The 23,616-nt window shown below is 37.4% G+C and overlaps 1 protein-coding gene across 4 annotated transcripts in view; it reads left to right on the forward strand.

Moving 5' to 3' along the window:
- Window positions 1–23,616, forward strand: part of PDS5B (PDS5 cohesin associated factor B) — a 101,826-nt gene that overhangs the window by 72,671 nt on the left and 5,539 nt on the right. The window contains exons 24-33 of one of the 4 annotated variants that reach the window (XM_039566301.1): window positions 2,675–2,798; window positions 8,345–8,549; window positions 12,656–12,770; window positions 13,126–13,258; window positions 14,072–14,191; window positions 14,544–14,606; window positions 16,857–17,002; window positions 18,946–19,045; window positions 21,245–21,687; window positions 21,779–21,880. In XM_039566301.1, the coding sequence (XP_039422235.1) occupies window positions 2,675–2,798; window positions 8,345–8,549; window positions 12,656–12,770; window positions 13,126–13,258; window positions 14,072–14,191; window positions 14,544–14,606; window positions 16,857–17,002; window positions 18,946–19,045; window positions 21,245–21,687; window positions 21,779–21,880 (1,551 nt within the window). Of the gene's footprint in view, window positions 1–2,674; window positions 2,799–8,344; window positions 8,550–12,655; window positions 12,771–13,125; window positions 13,259–14,071; window positions 14,192–14,543; window positions 14,607–16,856; window positions 17,003–18,945; window positions 19,052–21,244; window positions 21,688–21,778; window positions 21,881–23,616 lie in introns of all 4 variants that reach the window. The other 3 variants (XM_039566292.1, XM_039566306.1, XM_039566315.1) reach the window with 3 other exon arrangements.

Below are 23,616 nucleotides of genomic sequence, written 5' to 3' on the forward strand. Positions count from 1 at the left end.
AAAGCCAGTTACCTAGTATTCAAAAATCACCCCTCAATGCTCAAGCATGGTCACAGCAGAAAGTCAGGCAGATATTTCAGCAAACCTTACCTGAATGAGCAAGATGCTCCAGGCAAAATTCAAACACACAAGGAGGGATTGAGAGCAGCCCTATGGAGTAGTACTTGGGGGCACTGGTGGATGAAATGGTAGATGTGAACCAACAATGTGTGCTTACATCTCAGAAAGCCAGCTGTGTCCTGGACCACATCAAAAGAAGTGTGGCCAGCAGTTTGAGGGATTTGATTCTGCCTCTTTAGCCCACCCTGGTGAGACCCTAACCCAAAGTACTGCATCCAGCCCTGGGATGTTTCTCAGCACAGGAAACATATGGACCTGGTGGAGCATGTTCAGAGAAGGGTCACAAAAATGATCAGAGGGCTGGTGCTATGAGGAAAGGCTGAGTGAGATGGAGTTCTTCAGCCTGGAGAAGAGAAGGGTCTGGGGAGACCTTATTGTAACCTGTCAGTACTTAAAGGGAGCCTGTAGATAGAAGAAACTTTTTATGGTGAGGGTGATGAAACACTGAAACAGGATGCCCAGGGAGGTGATAGCTGCTCCATCCCTGGAAACATCCAAGGTCAGGTTGGACAGGCCTCCAAGTACCTGCTCATTGCAGGGGGTTGGACTAGATGATCTTTAACAGTCCATTCCAGCCCCAACTATTCTATGGTTGTATGAGGTATACAGAAGGAGGAAGTAGAGATAACCTGGCAGGAATACAGAGAATACCATCTGAGATACAGTTAGGAAAGCCAAATCCCAAATGGGATAAAATCTAGTGAGAAGTGACAAATGCAACCAGAAGAGCTTCTTTAAGTAAATGAGTGACGAAAGGAAGACTAGGGAAAATGTGCACCCACTGCTGAATGAAGCAAGAGCCCTGATGACAGGACATGTATTAATTATTTTGTGATTCCCACTATTGCTTTTCAGGAAATCTCCAAACTGGTAGAGTGGCCATTCCATTGTCTCTGTGAGATATACTGCTTACACTAACAATTACTCTAAAACCTGAAGCATAGGAGATGATGTTTCAGGCCTGTTAGTTCTGCGTGGAACTTGCTGACACTTCCTGACCTTAGTTCTTCACCCATTGAGTCCAATAAGGGTATCTTCTTTCTGGAAATGCTTACTGTGTCCCTTCTGTGCAAACCTGATACTGCTCCTTCCAACTTAGAGTAGACTTTGAAAAGAGAAAAATTGTCCATTCAGTATAGAACATAATCTTCTGGATTGTACTTGATATGAGGTCATTCTGTGTGAGTCAATTTTAGTGTTCATGGCTTGCATTTGTCTTTTAAACAATGTTTAATAATTTGCTGAAGATTATTGAATTAAATGAAAATGGCAGGGCTCAGGAGCCATTTGATGCCATTGAGGCCATTAGTCATGTTGTGATCATTGTGATGTTATTGCCCTCATCAGCCATAAATGCTTTTGAAATCTACACAACTCTGCCTTTCTGTGACTGTGTAAGGAATTTCTTACTTTTTTTATTTCAAAGCACGGTTCAGCCTGGAGTCTAAGGTGAAGGCAAGGTCCCACTTGGAAAACAAATCCCTTCTCTTGTTCAGCCTTCACACTTTGAAGTAGTAGGATTGATGACTTTGTTGAATTGCTTTTAAATCAACAACTGATTTCTTTGAAATGTTAGCATGTGTAGGTTAAATTCACCAGCCTTGTATTTTTTTTAATATTGAATTTTATCAATAAGCAGTATCTAAACTACCCTTTCCAGGTCTTTCTTTTTAATTTTATAACTCACAAACAGTCCTACAAAATTCAAGATTATACTTATTTTCTATTTGTAGTTAGGTAGAAGAGCTAGGCTGAATCTTGCATGTCTTTGTAGTAGGATTTTGATTTTAGTCTATACTAAGCAAAAAATAAGAGTGTTTCAGTATCAGTGGACACTAGCAGTATTACTAGAAAGTATTGATATTAGATATGATCTGCATTTTTTCTTAAACTAAAGCTCACCAAGAGTAAAATTACTAAAAAGCTTTAGGAGTTTAGAATGTCATAGTTTTGTGCTGTAGAAAATTTGCCACACATCTGATATACAACATTTTTAGTGGTTGCATCCAAAAGACACTTTACTATTGTCTTAAAATAAAATTCACTCAGTCATGTATTACAGTGTCTAGTTAATCTTAATTTATGTTGGCCTGAAACATAATTTTGAGCTAGAAAAGTTTGGCACTTAGGGGACTAGAAATGGGCTGGCACTTCTTTGGCAGGACTGCCCTGCTGAAGGAGGACCAGCAAGCTGAACAGAAGTATCTTACTGCTAAACATGGTCTCTGAGGGGCAGTATGGACTGTCCTGGCTCAATACACAGCTAGAACTGTTTCACACCCATGTGAAACTTTTAGGAGGTTTGAAGGAAGATTTTTATCGCCAAGCTGGGACCAGGTAATGGTAATGTGGTAATAGGCTGTAAAATGTGGTGCCATGAAAATTACTTTGAGTTTGAAATTGCTTCTGCTGGCATGGGGGTGGCTAAGTTCACAGAAACTTCTTTCTAAGTACTTGTTTTTCAGTGATGCAAACTTACTGACTTCATTCAGTCAAATAATTACATAATTTTTTTTACTAATTAACCTTCACAATCCATGTGCTTGTTTTTCAGTAAACCTGATATGTCTCGCTTAAGGCTGGCTGCAGGGAATGCTATTGTGAAGTTGGCACAAGAACCTTGTTACCATGAAATCATCACCTTAGAACAATACCAGCTGTGTGCACTAGCCATAAATGTAAGGAAATTTGTTGGGAGTTGTGGGTTATCAGCAGATGTATATTGTTGTATGTTATGTATATTTCTGTGAATCTGGTTTTATGTAAAACATTCAGCCTTGGCATGAAATTATTTTTCCACTACGTAATCCTGAAAACTCATTTTGGATGAGAATTAGATCTATAGTACTGGGCTGTCCATTGGGGGAGTACTAACTTAGAGCAGTCAAATGTTAGAATATTGATAAGCTGAGAAATGCAGTATGTATTTAAGTAATACCCCAGCTGCATTATGACGTTACTAGAAGCTGAAATGAGATGATGTAAAGTATGTTGAACTGTGGTGACAACAGTGACCTTGGTTTCTCAGTAAAATTTCTTGGGTAGAATATATTTGGAATGCAGAGGTCTGCAAAGATAATTAGCATCCTTCAAATATTAGAAGAAATAGGGAGAGATTCCTTAGTAGATGCTGGAATTTTCATCCTTGACTTCTGCCTGTTAGCCTATAGTAAGAAAGTAACTCTCAAATTGTAAGTAGAGATACAGGGATCCTGTCTATTTCTGGCTTGTAGACTTAGCAAATTGTACAGAAATTGGTTCACACCCCAAGAGTAAGGTGGTCATGAAGGGACTTCTGTTGGTGTTATTCGTGTAACTGCTGGTGTTCTCCTGGCTTTCCAGAAGTCAAGAAATCCTCTGGAAGGAATCCTGTCCAGAAAATACCAGCAGTAGTAATGATATTCCATTCTAGACCCTAATTCCTGTGTCTGGCTAAAGCTTTAAAAGCTGCAACCCATTTTAAATGTCAGAAGACTTTAAATTGGCATTTAATATTAAAAAATACAGGGTATGGCTCCTGTGTGGATATTGTTTATTTTCATAGGGAGTATCTTTTTTAGTTTCTTAAGTTGCTTGGAGTTGGTTACAGTTAGGCTAGAAAAATCATTCCTGTACCAGAGTAGGACAATCTGTATTAGGCTTGTATATTGTTTTAACTATGTTTATGTGGATTTTAAGCTTCTGTATTCCTATGGAAAGGAGCCCTTATTCAGTTCCCAAATGCTAAGAAAAACAAGAGAAATGGAACAAAGCTTTAAACTACTTAAGCAGATGAAATCTAGCAAAAATGCAGCAGGAATTCAGTGGTAGTAACTGAAGGTCTTTACACCCAAAGCAAAGCCTGATACTTTTCAGTTTTCATATTCCAAAACTGAATATAAATGTTAATCTTGTTTCAAAATGAGTTTTAAAGATTTTTATAGTTCAGAACAAAACTAGTCGAGAGAAAAATAGGCACTTAATGTAATGACAAATAAGTTCTGTCTCTGCTCTGGAAAGGATATTTGAGCTGGATAATGTCATGCCAAACTGGCCTTGTCAATGTAGTATTTGCATGTTCTGTTTTCTTGTGAACCCAGTGATCAAAATCTGTTCATTTCTTCAGTCATTTCCCTCCTGCCGCAAATCTTTCTTTATTGCAGATGTTAACCTTGTAGTTCCTATCAGAATTTTGCTTCATTGTTTTGATACTCTTTTCAGTATGTTAAGTGCAGGCTCTTTGCCCTCCATTTCATCACTATCTCTCACTTTTATCACCTATTTTCCAACTGTAACAGTCTTAACTGTTTGTGGATATTCTAACAGATGTGTTGTCACCTTTTTTGTGTCTAATGCTTACTTTCCCTGAATTTTCAAAAGGGAATTTTGAGAGACTGAAATTAGAACGCAATAGGGTTATCAACACTTATAAACCAGTTAGTATCACATTTTACTATAGCATTATAGCATGCTTTGAATCGGAAGCAACCCATAAATATCATCTCATTAAACTCCCCTGCTGTGGTCAGGGACACCGTCCCACTAGGCCAGATTGCTTAAAGCCCCATCCGACCTGGCCCTGAACATCTCCAGTGATGGGGCATCCACAAGTTCTCTGGGCAACATGTTCCAGTGTCCCACCACCCACACTGTAAATAAATCTCTTCCTTATGTCCAATCTAAACCTCATCTCTTTCAGTTTAAAGCCATTACTCCAGAGCTGGACATAGCACTCCAGATGGGGGTCCCATGAGAAGAGAGTAGATGTTGAGAATCCTCTCCTTGGCCGCATTGGCCACTCTCCTTCTGGTGCAGCCCAGGACACGGTTGGCTTTCTGGGCTGCAAGCTCATGTCCAGTTTTTCATCCACGAGTGACCCCAGTCCTTCTCTGCAGGGCTGCTCTCAATCCCTTCATCCCTCAGCCTGTATGGATACTGAGGATTGCCTGGAGCCAGGTGCAGGACCTTGCACTTGGAGCTCTTGAACCTCCTGATGTTCCCCTGGGCCCAGTGCTCAAGCCTGTCAAGGTTCCTCTGGGTGGCATCCCTTCCCTCCAGTGTATCAACTGCACCACTTGGTTCAGTGTCATCCACAGTCTTTTTGAGGGATGTTCTGAACCCTCCTATCTGTGTAATTAACGAAGATGAACAATGCCAGTTCCCGTATTCCCCCCGAGCATGCCACTTGTTACTGATCTTCATTTGGACATTGATTTTTTGGACTGTAATCCTTTGGACATGGCCATCCGGCCATTTTCTTATCAGTTGAGTAGTTCATCTCTGAAACCCATATACAATGTTGTGTATGACTGTGTCAAACCCCTTATGGAAATCCAGGCAGGTGACATAAATTGCTCATCCCTTATCCATTTGCACATTCACTTCACTGTAAAAGGTTAGACCAGTCAGACATGATTTGTCCTTTGTAAAGCCATGTTGGGTGTCTTTAATCCCCTCCCTGTGGATATTCATATGCTCTGTCATCACTTCCAGGAGAATCTGTTCCGCTGTAGTATCATTTCTGTCACTTTTCCCTCTTCATTTATTGATATTTCTTTGCCTTTTGTGACTTTCTAAGTTGTTTTCTAGAATTTAGATTGTAAGCTCTGTCACGTCAGGAATTTTACCTTTCATTTTCACAGCAGCTCCTAATGGATTTTGAATACTTACAAATAACTTTTCTAGATGTTTTTGAGGTCTTCTCCAGTTTCCTTTCTCACTGTCAGTGGAGGTGCTCAGATGCAGAGTAGCTGTAATAGCTTTAATGACTTTTTCACTTAAAAGTGGTACTGTATTGAGCTTTTTTTTTTTTTCTGAGATTTCACATGTGCACATATGCATACATATATTTTTATGCTTAGAGTGGCTAGTATGAGAATCTGTTTCTTGATGGTAGATACTGATTACTCTAAAAGTTTATTTATTCTTAACAATTTCAAGTCTAGCCACAAATTAGGTGACACAAATTAGGCCAAATCTGGTTTTGTGTTATTTAATTCACAGCAAAGGTTCTTTAAGTGGGCAGATCAGAAAATAGATTAAACAAAAGGAAAAAGCTTACTTTTTAAGTCCTGCAATGGTTGCACGGCTTCTGCTGTGGTTCTGTGCTGGTGGTTTTTTTTCCCTCTGGTGCTGCCATTTTGTATTGTATAATGTTTGGAGTGCAGAACAGATAACTAAATTTTGTCACTAATTACTGTATGAAAGTGGCAGTAGTAAGCAGGGGCTTTATGATGATGAAATGCATGTAATTTTAGTTATTTTAAAATAAGTTGCATATGTATTTGGCCAGTCTTATAACGTTACCAGCAGTTGACTTCTTTGATCTCCAGAAGAAATTTTGATGTCAGCAGAGCTTCATATTGAAAGAGAGTGAAAAATAATTGAGGATAGTACTTCAGTGTTTAACAGCCTTTAAGATCAGATTTAAGATCTGATAAGCTTTGCTGTTGAAAATGCAATTTAATTGGATTTAGAATAAATCTTGTAGCTTGCTTAAGTTTCATTTGTTTAAAAAAATCCCAGAGCTTTCTCAGTTTTCTTTGTTAACTCAAGTTGGTGTAATTGATGAATCAGAGCTATGTCTGTGTGATACCTGATGCTTTACAAGTATGTGTTTTTTAATACTTTTAAATGGTGAACTTCTGATGAATTGGCAGAGACATAGATATATAAAATGGGATTAATTTATGGAGTTTGTGTATGCTGTTAAAAATAGCATACCTTAGTTAAGTTTTGTCCCCCTTCTTCTTAGTGAACTAGTGTAGCTCAGTCAGATTTAAGGTTATTCCCAATATTGAGAGATAAATTATAATCATTCCAATTGGCCACGCAATGCCATCAGTAACAACAAACTACCTCCCTTGTCCTCTGAGGCAAAGAGGAGATGTTTCCCTGCTGAAAACACCAACTAGGCATCAGTCTCTTCTAAGCTTCCTAAAGGCATTAGACTTAGGTGATACTGAGGAAGAAAAGAGGGCTCTATCTTAGCCTCCTGTGGGCAGTGGGTTTGCTAGGAGGCGGCAAAAGATGTTGAGCAGATCTCATGGTTTGGGTTTGTGGGCTTGGGTTGCTTCAACTCTGGCTACAGTGGATGTTTCAGGGTTTTAGTCCATAGAGAGGGAATATTGCTTGAAGTGCAGAAAGGAGAAAATGGGGCTTGATTTAAAAAAGTGTTTTCTGGATTTCATTTTTGGTGGGGGAAGAGGGAGGCTTATTTTATCTATTACATGATCTCTTTTGATGCCATTTGCAAATTTAGCAGAGCCCATGGTTAGGTTTTGGCTCTGCACTTCCAGTTGACTGATAACTGGAAACCTTCTTCGATTCTTTCTGACTTCAAAACTGTCATTTGACTAAAATAACTGCTAACTCCTGTTAAAGCTTTTTTTCTTTACATTTAGAGGTAAATCTTTCCTCTTGACCTCTTTTTGGCAGGTTAAATATGCCAAGCTGTTTTGGTGACCTTGTTTACCTTAAGCTTTTCTGTATGTTTTCTTCAAACTCTTTTCTACGTGTGTTTTTGTTAAGCTCCCTTGTCCTGTGTTAGTAAATGGTTTGTGGTATGTACATAAGAAACAAAACTAAAGTTTGTGCCTTTTCTGGAAATATGTTGCTTAATCAACTGTAAAACTACAATTCATATTATTTTACTTTGTGTTGTTTGGCAGCTGTTAGACACAGGTAATTATCTTCTGTGGTCAGTTGTAGTGCATAGGTTTCCACAGTATAATGGTAAGGCTTGGTACTCTATTCAGTGTTTCACCTTATTTGGTAATTCTGTTGAATTTTATTCAGTTTTTATTATTAATGTCTTGATGAAAATGTGTGAAATCATAGCAGTAAAATTAACATGTGGTGGTTACTGGTGGCTAAAATATTTTCATGCAGATTTTTGACTTTGGTTTTACAAAGCAAGTGACCCAACTGTAAACAATTTCAGTAGCTCCATGCCTTAGTACTGTGCTAAATTATGCCTTGGGTCCTGAGTGCAACATCTTCTTGCACAATTTCTTAGCTCTTCTTCTGAACTTACAGGAAGCTTCAACTGATGAGTTCAGTTAAATTGCTCTGAATCGGGATTAAAAAAACCCCTTGCAATTCCTATGTTTCAGTGGCTTCAAGGTCTAATTGATTTTGGCGTATTTACCTGAGCTTCCATGCTTTATTTTACAGTCTATATTGCTTTCAGAAAAGTTTACTGTTATCTTTTTTGGTTTTGCCTTTTTTTTTTTTTTTTTAATAGGATGAATGTTACCAAGTGAGACAAATATTTGCTCAGAAACTTCACAAAGGCCTTTCTAGACTACGGCTGCCACTAGAATATATGGCTATTTGTGCACTGTGTGCAAAAGATCCCGTGAAAGAGAGAAGAGCTCATGCTAGGCAGTGCCTTGTGAAGAACATAAATGTCAGAAGGGAATATCTGAAGCAACATGCAGCAGTTAGTGGTAAGAGAATAGAAGTCACTCTTTGGTACAAGTGCTATAGTTCAAATATGAATGTGAGTAGTCTGAAAACATTGATGGTTGTCTGTTTTTATACACAGAACCACTGTAAATTTGATTTGGAGGTATCTAATGAAAACTGAAAACTTCCAGGTTTTCTGATTTCCTTTTGTCCAGATTTTCTTTTGATTTTTCTTTGTCAGGCACTGCTCAAAACTTCTGAGTTTTGTTAAAAACGTACAAATGCTTATGCGTAAATATATTGGAACTGAAGTAATTTTCCAAGGCAGTTATGTGTACTGTTTGAACTTAATAATGTTAATAATGTTCTAAGTGACAATGATTAATTTTACTTCAGCAATTACTAATACATAACTTTAATATGTAAATAGACTGTCCTTGCACTCCTGTATTGAGTAGCATCTTGTGTTATGCTGGCAAAGGGCTATATTTGTAGGGACTTCAGGATGAGTTTATGCAATTCTTTCTTTTCAGTGCCAGCAGTCTGATTGTGGGAATGCTTTGGAAGTTATTATGGACTCACGTCAGCTATTTTTCTTTTCTTAAATCAGCCCTTTTGACTTAAAACTACACATGTACAGTATTACAGCACTGGTACATGGTCATAGGAAAAAATAGGCCTTTATGAAGAGCTATAGCATTTTTGAATAAAGGGTTTTGAAAGTTTTATTTCTTTGAAAGAGTACTGATGGTTTGACCTTTGTGAAATGAAGAGGATTTTTTCATGGTTTTAGCCTAAACCAGACCTGTTACGTGAATCTGATCTCAGATGCTGTCAGATAACTGATTTCCTTCTGTTTATGAATCATTTTATATTAGCCATGTCAGTCAGTCTTTCTTAGTCCCCTTAGACTTTGATCAGAGAATAAGTCTGCAGACAAATCCTTTTGTGTATTGTTAATTAGTTAAAGAAAAAAGTGGTACTTTTCTCCCACTCAATAACATGTAAAAAAGAAAAAAATATTGAACACCTCTAAGTCATTTTAAGACTATTACCCCTGAAGGTTGAAAACTCTTTTTAGCTATGTAGACAGAAAATACAAGAATTCTCATATGTTTAAAATAGATGTTGCAAAGTTGCTATCAAAAATCTGTGCAAGAAATTAAGAGGAACCTAGGTGTGTGTGATTTTCTTTATCCAGTAGGACCTCAAAGTGTGCCTGATAAATTCTTTTCTTGCTGAAATAAATGAGTGATGCCATTGATTTGACATGTGCTATAATGCATGGGGAGTCTGGATTAAATATAGATTGCAGGATTTTTTGAGGATTCCAATGTTAACTTTGTGCCATTCAGATTTACCAGTCTGAGCTTTCAGCAAATAAAATGTCTTGAACTGTTTGTATCCTAAAATACCCATATTGGAGCAGGTCAGCCAAAGCTCAGTTCTGGAAATAACACGATATTTAAATGTGTGTCTCCCTCTGCCACTCTCCCTGCTGACCATGCAGTAACTCAGGGTAGCAATGATGGTAGTACTTCCATTGAAAATCTGCATCCTTGATTATTGCAGCTATTTATCTGAATCTATAAATGTGTGATTTTGTTACACGTTTTGTCTTGAAAACTTCTACAGGTGAGGAGGATATCTGTTGGACATTTTGGGGGAGATTTCAGTATTTGTTGAAAATATGGTAGATATACCCTGCCTGAGGAAAACTTTTTAAAGACTAGTACTAGACATGTGACTCTTTCTTCCACACTGGCCTTTTATAGACTGGCAGGAATTATTCTCGGCCCTCTTAAATCCTCTAAATGCTATTCAGAGTGGAAGCCACTCAAGAAGAGATTTATTTTGATTGTGTATCTGTTACTAGTTTCATCTGGGTAGAGATGTGCCTTGCATTTGAATTTTTGTGTTCTCATGATGGGCTTTTACTTGAAAGTCAATAAGCAGAAAAATTACAGGAGTAAGGATATATATATATATATTTTTTTTTTTTTTTTAGCAAGTTTTCTTCCTAAAAGCTCATAAAGGGCTCTTGTGAAGGGTTTTGGCACATTGTAGTTTTATGTGCTGGTAGGAAAGCCTCCCTACCTTTCAGGTAGTGTCTTCTTTCATCAGAGATAAAAGTTCTATTTTTTTTTCTATTTTTTTTCTACTCTTTTTTGTCATGACAGGGGTTAAATATAATATGTATCAATATTTATTCTTTTCCTGTTTTGTCTGGAACTAGTTCATTTTATTTTCCAGACTCAGTTGGAATTATTGTTATATGAGAAATTGTCCAAGGCAGGAAGTTACTGAAAGATGGAGTTTATGAGCTCTTGATGAGCATTCTATTGAAGTTGCTAATTAGTACAAATAATAGTGGGTTGGTTTGTCTGGGGCATGTCTAAGGCAAGCCAATTTTGCTAGTGCTCTGAAGTCGTAATTATGTTTTTTTTCCTTCCCTGCCACATCTTTATTTTTTTGTTTAGTAATGTGAACGGCTGCTGGCTAAAATGCAGGACAGTGCTTGAAGAAGTAAAGGATGCTTTTAAAATTTATAGTGCAGTGTCAGTTGAAACACTAAAAACTGCTTTGCAAAGTACACTGGATTTCAATTACATAAATACAGCTTGAAATAGGAAGACATTGGGTGATTTTATATACTATATATATTTTATGTAGACTCTGCATTACCCCTATTTATGCACACCTCTGAGAAAGGGATAGATTAAGACTTGACTTATGCATGACAATTATTCTGTTAGCTTTGTAAAATCTACAGTAATGGTGTATTTTGTTTGATGTGCACAATATTTGTCAAGCACATCTCATATGAATACATATATTGGAGGAAAAAATGTTAGTGTTGTAATGTATTTTAAAATTGTTTTCAAATATATATTAGTGTATATAATGATTTACAAATGTTTGGAGTTACTCATAAACGAATATGGGATAGGTAAAAGTTTACTGAGAGGTTTTCCAGACTTGGTCATGCATTTACTATTGCAAAATGTGGGGTTTCAAAAGCGGAGCTAGGAATTTCCCTCTTTCCTTCACATGTACATTCAAGTCATGTCAATACTATGGTATTGCATTTGCCACAAGCACTGAAGGTCAGATGCTTGTGCCATAGCAATGTACATGGAATACCAGGATGCCTTCCCTTTCCCATTGTCTTGCCTGTTGCACAGGGTACAGGTTTAATAACTTAGGTGTGCTGATTTCTCTCAGGCATTAGACTAAAGAAAGCAGTGTGGATGTTTGCTGAAAAATGTTTTTTCACTGTTGTTGTACAACTTGTCCTTCTGTTGTCCTTGCCCCTTAGGCGATGATGTTTGAGGTGCTGGAGTTCACGCTCATGGTGTTGGTTGGGTCAGGGAATCTGTTACCTTATGGAAGGTGTATTCTGTGATAGCAGCTCTGAGAGGGTCATTGGCAACAACCCTTACTTTTTGAATCCCCAAGGGGAATAGGCCTTCAGACTGTCATGATGGAGAAAAGACTTTCTTGCAGTCCTTACTTAGGATTACTTGAAAGTCTCAGAGGATGCTAGAAAAAAATTTGAATGCTTTGAATCTCACAGTACAGTTGTGCTGCTCTGTTTAGGTGGGATTGAGCCTTTCAGACTGTACTTTGGTACAGCTTTCATGTGACCTCCCACTCCACTTGAAACAGATACTGTGGCAATTTGACTGCAAAGCCCCTGCAGAAAGCCTTTGTTTGTTCTCTGGACAGCAGGGCTGGACACTGCAATGTCTTAAGAAAGAGTAGCAGCTTATCCTGCAGTTGTGCTGGTCTCACGTCTTGCAGTTAACATGGATTTTGTGATCCATCCTCACTTCTGCTTTTCAAAGTCCTTCAGAATACAGGCTTTTAACTGAGGAAAGGATTGGGAGTAGGAGGTGACTGTAGCTATATCTCAAAATAGCTAGAAGACATGCAACCCTGAGTGAGAGATACTTAAAACCTTAATTCTTGCATGCATGAAACATATGCACATCAGCCATGAAATGGAACATCATAGAGAAATGATAGGCCCGCATGTGTTTATACTTTAATGCATGCTGACCTCAAAATCTGCCCTCTCCTCTTTGGCAGAAAAGCATACTTCTTGGTATGTAGTTTTTTGATGCATCTTTCTTCTGCTTTTCAGAGAAACTGTTGTCACTTCTACCAGAGTATGTTGTTCCTTATACTATCCATCTTCTAGCTCATGACCCAGATTATGTCAAAGTCCAGGACATTGAACAACTCAAGGACATTAAAGAGTAAGACCACTTTTAATAGTGTTATTTCCAACTTTATTCTAAGTGGAATTTTAACTCACTGTGGTGCCCTGTTACACAGTCCAGTGTGCATAATAATGCCAGTTACTTCTGTAAAATATTAAGAGAAATAGTATAGATGCTTTTTTAGTGCTTGCTCTGTGATATTTTATATAGGAACCCTTCACCTTTTGCTCATCTTTATTTCATTTTTCCAAAAGAATTGTTTTCCCAGAGTTAGACTGGTTCAAATTCATAATACTAGTAAAAGCTGGACTAAATCACTTTCTCAAATGTGCTTTTTAAAGGAATTTCTCTTGTACTTTGATTGATGCGGGATACTGTGTTTCTCCTTTAGGTGCCTGTGGTTCATACTGGAAATATTAATGGCTAAAAATGAAAATAATAGTCATGCATTTATCAGAAAAATGGTAGAAAATATCAAACAGACTAAGGATGCTCAAGGACCAGATGATCAAAAAATGAATGAAGTAGGTGATACTTTTTGATTGGAAATTGCATTTAATTCTGGCCTGCTAATGGAAAGGAGTTGCTTTTTGTTTATACACCAACTTCAAAATTTCTTTCAATAGAATTGTATGTATGAAATGATATTTTATATACTGTAATGTTTATATTTATTTTAGTTTAGATGGCAGTTATTTTCCTGTGCTTCAGTAATTCTTGCACATTTGCAAGGGAGTCATAATAGTTTTCAGTTCTTCTGTTTCTGTCTCAGTAAGACTACTGAACGCTAAATAGATATAAACTATAAAATTGACTGTTTAAATCATCTGCTAAAGTGCTTTTTAGTATTTAATTTCTGAAGTGCAAGAGTAAACTTAATAGAGGAAGAAAAATACATTAGAAATCTCTGGTGTGTATTGTGTAGAGCATGTATCTAACCTTTTTTTGGTGGTTTTAGCATCACATAATGTTGCGATTTATCACTCTTCTGCTTTTCCCTCAGAGATGATTTTTGGGTAGGGGGTGGGTGGGATATGTGTGTTCATTCAATTAGCTTTGTCTTAGAAACTATGGCAAGCACTATTCTTAAGTATAGAAAGATCATGAAAACAAGCTGTCTTCAGCTGTTAGACTTAAAATGCTTTTGCCTTTACTGTCTGTGTTTCAGTATCCTGAGAGACACTGTTTAAGATGCAGGCTAATGTTAAATGTTGAAGATGATTGCTTTTAAACAGTGATTTCTTGTGCTCCTGTGCACAAAAGATACACTATCTTTTGTCAAGATTTGCGATGAACTTCTAAAGTGTTATTTGATTTTTAAATTTTTTTATTTACAGAAACTATATACAGTCTGTGATGTAGCAATGAATATCATTATGTCAAAGAGTACAACATACAGTTTGGAATCCCCTAAAGACCCTGTACTTCCAGCCAGATATTTTACTCAACCTGACAAGGTATAGCTTGGCATTTAATTTTTCTTGAGATAAGTCTGTTTAAATATTTGTTAGTTGTAATTCAGTGTTGTTTTTCCTTAAATATTTCTTGTAACTTCAGACTTCTCCCTCTTATATTGTAGTTGAAAATGCGTGTATATGTTTTTATAAATATATTATATATGTGTGCACACTCCAATTTCTCTTCCCCCCCAGTCTTCCTTCCTCCATATTACTGCTCTGGTTTAAAAACTCAAAAGCATAAATGATGTAAATAAAATCTTGCAGTGCAGTCTCCAGAATGTGTGTATCTACATCTATCTCTCGTTCACTGATTATTGCTGTAATTTCTCCCACCCCCTTTTTCTTTCAGAATTTCAGTAACACCAAAAATTATCTTCCTCCGGAAATGAAGTCATTTTTCACCCCTGGAAAGGTAGGTGTGGTGTGGGGGGGGTTGGATTTTTTTTGGTGCTGTGTTTGCATTCTGCTTTGTCTTTTTTTTGGGGAGTGATAGTTTTGTTTGTTTGTTTTCTTTGTGGTTTTTTGTGGTTGTTTTGTTTTTTAAAGAAAACTAGCATGTAATTAATGAAACTCTGTGTTTAAGAGAACAGATTGTTTCTGGGTATAGAGAAAGAGATGGGTAGAAGAGAAATCTGCTACTGTCTGTACTGGGTTGTGGCGACAGTAGGCAAAGCCTGTTGTCTTTAAAAGGAGAGAGTCCAAGAAACCCCCAATACAACCCATAATATTTGTCAAGTTTACAAAATAGTTAACCTTTTTAGACTGCAGAAGACTACAGTGTTGCATACAAAGTGACAGCTATGGAAAACTAACAAAATATTTTAAAAATCACATGTTTAATCTTTGGCAAAGCTGAATACCGTTTTACAGTATCTTATAAGATAACTGACTGTTCTATAGTTTTGTTAATTTGTTCTTTCAGAATACGCATGTATTAAATGGCAGTGTTCTTTCTTCACTAAAACTAAACCCAGGTACTCTTCAGAATAAAATTAAAATCTGGTAAAGGAAGTGACAAACTGTGGTTTTCATCTGGATTAATGCGTCCTGTTCTAGATGACAAAGAACATTAATTTCTTACCTTGAGAAAGAACGAAATTGCAGCATCTTCATTACCCTTAACTTTGCTAATGAAGCCTTAGCTGTCAGTAACTTACTAATAAAGGAGCAATGCAAGCTAGGAAAAGAAGCAGATTTCTCTTTGAGAAATTGAAAGTCAACATTTATGGATTAGAATAGATCATCATTGAAATTCTTTTGAATCCTAAGTTAACTTTTATTTTTAATTTCTAGTGCCAGGTACTCTAGCTCTTCTTGTGTTGATTTGAAACTTTGTAACAAACAGGAGAGGTGTATTTGACCACCAGAATTTTCAGTTTCTTCACTATCACAAGACGAACATGAAATGAAAGTTGGTCTGGGGAGTCTTATTTTTCCAAGTGGAAGACTGGCTTGGGTGGGTGTTAGTGGAGTGGATATAAGCAGGGAACACTGAGAGCAGGAAGGCTTTGAGTGTAGGTTCTGTGGCAAGGGAGCAGCTGGTAGTGCAGGCCCTGTTAGTCCCTCCTTAGTAGGAAGTCAGTTCAGTGTGAATTTGAAAATCTCTTTGCTTTCAAGCTCTTTCAGCATACACTTACTGATTAACATTTAGTTCTAAACTAATAGATGCAAATTGTTAAGCTGAATTTAGTTCTCCAAGGTTTATTTTTGGAAAGCATATGCTATTTTTTTTTTTTTTGTGCTCAGTGCAGAATGAATCTTTGTAAGTGTAAAATTCCCCTCTGGTTTTAAAAGTATAACTAGAACTTCTATGGTCCACAGCTCTGAGAAAGAAACACTCCAGGCTGATATGATGTGCATGTTGAACTTTGTGTAGCTGTCACTAACTGCAGACATAGCTAGAATCTAATATTGAAGGAAAAGATGGATAGTGAGAAACATAGGGAATGGTCTTTAATTCAGCAATTTTGTACATGGGTGTTTGGCATTCTCTTTAGGAGTAATTGAGCTCTTTCTACTCTCTCAAAAGTTAGCATGAGCTGGAGGCATTCGGCAGGACTGAAAGATAATCCAGTTAAATTAATAACCTGAAGCTCACCAGTGTCTGGAGACGTTGTGGCACTTATTAAAAGCCTAACATCTTTAAATCCGTGCAAGAAGTATCAGGATCTTCTCCACAGTATTTGGCTTCTGAGGTTCTCATTTATTCCCAGTTGAAACTAATGTGGTTGCCAGTTTAATGTCTCCTTTGCTGAAAGGGCCGTCCTACTGCTATTTCTGCTTCGCTAGGCCAGGTGCTTATCTGATCCAGATGGGGAGTTGGTTCAGGTAGATAAATCAGCAGAAAGCAAATGGCACACAAAGTGATGCAGTGACTGACTGCACAGTCCTGTGAGACCACAGTACTACCAACGGGAAGAGGACAGAATCTAAGGGTAGAGAGAAGAATACCAGCTTTGGTGGCAGCTAGTTATTTGATTGCAGCTCCCTCAGCTTCCTTCTGGTGTCTGTTGTAGCTTTCATATGAAAATGTTTATCACTTTGTGTTAAAATTAAGATAATGATTGCAGAAAGTGAAATCTGTGAATATTTTAAGCATAGTACATGTTAACAATATCTGAACGTGTAGCTTAAAATAAAGGAAATATATTTTTGGTTTCAGCCCAAAGCAGCCAATGTTCTTGGAGCAGTTAATAAGCCTCTTTCGTCAGCAGGCAAGCAGTCTCAATCCAAATCTTCACGAATGGAAACTGTAAGCAATGCCAGCAGCAGCTCAAATCCAAGCTCTCCAGGAAGGATCAAAGGGAGGTTGGTAGACAACAAAGGAACTTTGATATTTCAAATATTTGTAATGGAAACTTTGAATACTTCTATTATGTTTTCTAAGTAAAAAACAGAATTCTTCTATCTTACATTGAAATAAAGTTACAGTACCACACTGGTATAACTGAAACCATGAATTTGGCTTTCCAACTCCAGAAATAAATTTTATTTAAAAAAAAAAAACAAACCAGAACCAAATTACATTCAGAATTGGTTGAAGGAGGAAAGGAGAGCCTCATATGTTTTTAGTTTTTTGAGGGAAGGGTTTGGGTTTTTTGGGGTGTGTTTTAGGTAGATAGATATATACCGCCCCCATACGTATATATGTACGTGTGTGTGTATACACACAGCTGCAGTCCCTGGGAACCTGGCTGTGATGCTACACACACATCCCAGCCAGGGAGAGCTGGTAGGCCATTGTGGTGGTCCTGCTTGACTTCCTCCTCCAGTTCTGCACTGTGCTGGGCTTTGCAGACAAATATTTTTGGATTTTAGATTAGTTTTGTGATGAAGAGGTGAGTGTACTGTAATGCTACATAAGTCATCTTCTAGTTATCTATCTTTATAGCTTATTTTGTGTCAGTTTTGTAGGTTATTCATCAGTGTCTGTATCTTATGTTCATTTTTTTAAAAGCAGAAAGTCTCATTAAGTTTTTTTTCAGACAGTGAGAGATTGTATAGCCTCCACTATTCGTATTCTACTTTTTCACGTTCTTTCAAGACTGTTAGGAAATGTTATGTTTGAATATAAGATTTCTCATTTGGTACTTCTGTGACAATTTAATATACAATATTAATTTTAATTGTAGGGCAGTGTTTTACAAGAAATATTTCTCCACTAGAAAGTCTGCAAAAGGCTCATTTCTTACAAGTCATGCAGGCTCACATTATTGGCTAACGACAGATGGACTCCAGATTCTTCTCTATATCCAGCAAAATGAGTCTGAGATCAAATTTTAAAAAATGCTGCACTCACAGCCTAATATATTCAGTCATCTTCATGACCTCTCCAGTTCTCTTAATTTAAAGGGATTAGTGGTTTGGGTGGAGAAGCCAAAGATGAAGAGAAGTGATGGGAATGATTCAGGATGCACAATATTTCCAGTTCAGTCTATCTGAGTATGTACAGGGAGATTTGCAGCTTTTGAGAGAATGTATAAAACCTAAGCTTCCAGTTGCATCCCAGTTATTACAGATTTTACACCTGCAGGAGTGAGAACATCTTTCACCCTCTGTGCAGTGCTCAGGCCAGGGAGTTGAGTTTGTGTGTTTGAATATCACTTTTCATTTCGACACAAAGCAAATTTCTTTTCATTTAAAAACATGCAGTAGTATTTAAAAATGTTGCTTCTGCAGATGAATTGAAATGACTTGTGGATTGGCTTTTGTGCAGTATCTTTTTTCTGTGGGTCTCAGTGTTTTATATATACAGGAGGCATTATTGTCCACATTTACAGTTTGTACAAACTGAAATAAAAATGAAATTGGTGCTGTAAAAAGCAACAAAAAACAGAGGGAAATTTGAATTGCTGTTTTATTGCCTAAAACTCACCATAGGAAGGTGTGTGTGCTTTGGCTGGTCTGTCTGTGGGGATCTTTGCATACATTTGCCTACACTTTCCTATAGCCATCAAACACAGATCTCTTGCAACTCAGACTCTTCTTAAAAAAACTGCTTATCTTTCCCAGTGAGAAAAGAAAATTGAACGTGGTTTATGATCAAAACATTTGTCTTGAGACTTTGAGACTTAGATGATGTGGCTTGTGGTGTGTGGTATCTATAGTACCTACAGTGGAAAGTTCCTTTTGCCAAATTGTTTGTAGTTTAATAATAGATTTTATATGAAGATTGTTGTTCTTAGTATTTTTTTGCAATGATTGCCCCATATATTATAATAATGAGGTAAATACATGGTTATTCATCCTAGGCTTGACAGTACTGAAATGGACCACAGTGAAAATGAAGAATTCACACTGACTTCACCCTTACCAGGAAAGAAAACTGACAAAAGGGACGACTCTGATCTTGTAAGGGTGAGCTGTTAAAAATTAATGTGATGATATTTGAGATCATTCCAAAAAATATGCTGAAACATGAAACCAGGCTGATATTTTTAACTACTGGAAAATGTGTTCAGAGTTGGACATGAAAATACAATGGAAAAAAACGTTCTGTTTCTCATAGAATCATATAGGTTGGAAAAGACCTTTAATGGTCATCAAGTCCAGCCATTAACTCAGCACAGTGAAGTCCACCACGAAATCATGTCCTCAGGGTTACTTAGGCTTTGGAGAGCAGTAGTATCCTTACTCCTTCTTACCAATGGATTTATATATGTAGTTCAGTAATAAGAAAGGTTCTTAATGAGGCTGTAAAATATTATTTGGACTCTCACTCAGATGTAGTGCTTTAATATGTAAAAGAAGTTATAAGCAGGCTAAATATTATCTTAAGCAGTATTTATACCTGTATCAGAGTCGAGAAAAATAAACTACCCAAGAAAATTATAATTGTATTGTAATTCTAAAAGCAGGTCAAATAATAATAATTTCCTATACCACTAGTAAATGTCACTTCTTTGTGCCTTAATAGCAGTTGACAGTCTGTTAATTTTGTAGTATTTGGGATACGCATGAAAAAATACTAAGATCAGATTTGTTAGAATTGGATTTTCTAGGCTGCATTAAGGATGTCCTGTATCTGATGTCACTGCTGCTTTACTTCTTTTTACTGTCTCTGACATTTCTCTTTTCTCTCATTATGTCATTCTGGTGCATTTTTCTAGGTTGCTTGGGACATAAGCTACTGACTAGTAAAAATTGCTGCATTTTTGCTTGTCTTGAAGTATAAATAACTATCTTATACTGTGGGAAAAGCAAACCAGTTTATAATTAAATCAGAAAAATCGGGAATCTCTTGTCAAAAAAACCCCCAAACCTGTAAGTCTGAGAGTCCAGACAGCTCCTGGCATGCAATTCATGTTTAGAAGCATTAGCTTGAACTGGTAACTGAGAAAGCTCAGTGATGGAGCAAATACAGGTCGGTGTTTTGAGTGCTTTTGAGAGCATCATTCCACTTCGAATCTGTAAGCGAGTTACTCAAGGTCATGGATTCAGAACTCATTTTTGGTTTTTTGGAGATGGGGAGCGGATTACAGCAAGCATTAACTGAGAAGCAGGATTTTAACTGGGTAGCAGAAGGTCCATGTTTTAAAGGTGTCACTTCAGGATATTTGTCCAGATTAAATCATAAAGTAACACCTTAGTTGTAAGGTTGTGGAACACTTTTTAGCCGCAGGGAGAAACATTACTTTGAAAATCGGCTGCAGTTACTTACTGGCTAAGAGGAGCTGCGGTGACAGATGTGCATGATGACTGCAAAAGCAAATTAAGTGGGCAATAATGAGGTTGTCACTGAAGACATGAACTGACAGGAGGTGTCATCGTTGTTCAAACATTTTTCTTGCTCTCTTCTAGTGTAATCCTTTGTCCTTCACTTTCTTTTCCCCCTCACATCCTTTCTAGATTCTCTTTCTGCTTTTCTTGAAAAAGGTTTTTGTTTAAAGTAGAGACATGAATATGTAAGATGACCTCTATCTTAATGTCACAAAGCAGATGTAAAGAGAAGAAAACCTTCATTCAGGTTTTAAATGATGTAACTGATTATGTAGATGAAGTTTCAATGTGGCAAATACTAATAACTGTGTTGAAATACAGTAGTGTTAGTATGAAACAAAGATTGGTATGAAGCAGAAATACTGTAAATATTTGGACTTTTGGACAATTTCATGATATGAAATGAAAGAGTCATGGTACCCATGAAATGGTGGATGGGTAATATTTTCTACTTCTTATTTTTCCAAGGGGTAAGGGTTGGTTGGAGCGATGTGGCCCTAGTAGCTGCTTATTGAAATCTTTGCACTGTTTATGGCTCTTCACTGTGCTCTTTAGAGAACTAGATCATGGAGAGGTAAAGGAATAGTTTCTGTTTTCAAACCTTATGATTCAGATAGGGTTCTACCTTTGTTGAACATTTCCCTCTAGTATAGTATTTTATACGTAGGTGTGTGTTTGTATTTTTGCAAATGTTTTTGAAATGGATATGGTAAACAATCTGAGACAACTTCTGTAATTTGAAGACTGTCTTGTTGGAGGAAGTTTCTACATGTGACTCTTTATAATGGCAGTTTAATTTTTTAACTTAATGGTGCAATCTTACCTTTTCAGTCAGAGATGGAGAAGCCTAGAGGAAGGAAGAAAGCAGGTATCACAGATTCAGAAGAGAAACTAAGCATAGATGACCTGAATAAACTGGGTCAAGAGCAGAAGCTTAGAGGTAGTCAACGGGGAAGGAAGAGACCTGCAGTTGTATCAGAAGCTGATGAAACACAATGGCAAGAGGAAAAAAGGCTAAAAGAAGATGTGATAGAAAGTGAGGATGAACAGAACAGTCCACCAAAGAAAGGGAGAAGAGGGCGCCCTACCAGAACAAATAATGGGGCAACACCAAAGGAAGAACCAGTGGCAAAGTCATCAAAAAGGAGCAAAAAAAAACAACCGCCAGCAGCTTCAGTGGAAGAGGAGGAGGAGGAGGAAGAAAGGCAAACTGAAAACATTGAACAAAAACCAAAAGGCAGGCAAAATAGGACATCAAAAAGAACACAGCAGAGGTAAGTACATCTTCTTGTAAACTGCGTATTTTTTATCCTTGGACATTAGTTATAATTTGATGCTTTGCAATTTGGGTCTTCCTCAAAACAGAGCAGAACCATCTGAAACTAGTACAGTTGAATCAGCACAGTCTACGCCACAGAAAAGACGAGGAAGGTCATCACAAACACCACCAGCACAGCAAAAAAAAGTGTAAGTCTTCTAAATCTGTGTTTAGTGAAAATTAAATAATGCCTCTGTGCCCCCAAGCAAACCTTTACTGAAAATATTTCAGAATACTGTAGTTCACAGTTAATAAATTGCTATTGTTATTTCTAAAATGTTTTCCTTAGCTGCTTCTCCTAGGACATCTCACAGCAGAGCAAGAGGCTGCAAGTAATTTTAGTGTGCTCAGGTAGCATGTACATAACTTTGAAGACAGGCCTTTATTAGGACTTAAAGGAGTGGAAAGTGGTCCTCTTTGTTTTGGATAGCGGGTGAGAATCCATTACTGTGGTGAAACAGAATTGTGGAGAATTAAGGTTACTCTGATTCTCCTTTAATTAATGTTCACTTTCTCATTTGTGGCCTTCTTACTATTCACTTGAATCATTTTCATTGGAATAAAATGTTTTGTGATCAGTGAAGGGTAGTAACTTCTGAAAATTCTGAAATGCATTAAGTTCCAAAATGAAGGTAAACTCTGTCATTGGCTAGCTTCATTTCTTGTGCCTGCTGTAGGAAAATACAGGTATCTCTACCTTTTCTGTACATGTATAGATAATATATCTAAGCAGATGTGTACAAGTGGTTATTTGCCCACTTGTAGCAAACTGCAGCTCATGGAGAATGAGCTTTTCCAGAACCTCATATAAATTGCTTGGGGCACTACTTGGGGGACACCCACAGTCTGACACTACTGTATATCTCTGTTGTTTTTTTGGCTTCTGGGCTTAGTTAGCATCACATTGCTCTTCCTCTGGCAGTGTAATGTACTGACTTGCTTTATGCCAGGGATCTTTCCTACCAGGGAACCTTGCCTGAACAAGCTTGTTACCCTCATTTCAAATTCTGGTCTCACTCTGGATCACATGATCTGGCATCTTCCATGCACAACATCCCGACCTTTCCAGTGTTCTGTTTCCCTGCCTCAGGTCCCACCTCTGCTGCTCCTTTACTCTGTAACCAGAAACACAGGACCTAACACTGTCTTGGTTGCTCCAGAAGTCACTGCTACACATGCAGTAGAACAAGACTTGGAAACTGCTACTGCCATGCAGGGAAGACACACCAACAAGTTATTGTTGGGTGCTATGTGGTGTTTGTCAAAGATACCCTTTACTAAATATTTAATTAGCTTTTCTTAGTGAAGTTGCTGTGTTTCTTTACTCCATTTTAAGCAGACAGTAAACTGTATCACTGCCCACAATCAGTAACAAGCATAGCTCTCATTCATGTGTATGTTATGTTGAAGCCCAAGTAAGTTGTTTCAGGGTTCATAGCTGTTGGGTCTACTCTAGACTTCATTTAAAAAAAAAAATTGTGGGTTGTTTTTGTTTGTTTGTTTTATCAGACCACCCACATTTTGACTGTTCTTTTTCCAAATCTGCAAGAAAAAGGTGAGACAGTAGTAATTTCTCAAGTCTTCAAAGTGCACTGTAGTCAAGCCTTTCTCCCTCTCCTATGTCCATATCTACAGCAGTTTTAACTGCAGAAAGTTGATAGACTGAGCCAGCACTGCGTACTGCAAGAGAAATATATATAACCTCAAGCTTTCTGGGCTCCTTGGGAATGGATTTGGCATAAGAATTTGGGATTTTGCCTATGAGGTGATAATGTGTCTGTGGGTGACAGTGTATAACCTGTTTCTGTTAGCAAACTGGGTTACCAATTAGCACATGTGAACAGGCTTATTTTTGTGATGTGTGAAAAGAGGAACCTAGCTTGTG

This window comes from Corvus cornix, chromosome 1 (assembly GCF_000738735.6).
Source record: "Corvus cornix cornix isolate S_Up_H32 chromosome 1, ASM73873v5, whole genome shotgun sequence".
Classification (NCBI taxonomy): Eukaryota; Metazoa; Chordata; class Aves; order Passeriformes; family Corvidae; genus Corvus; species Corvus cornix.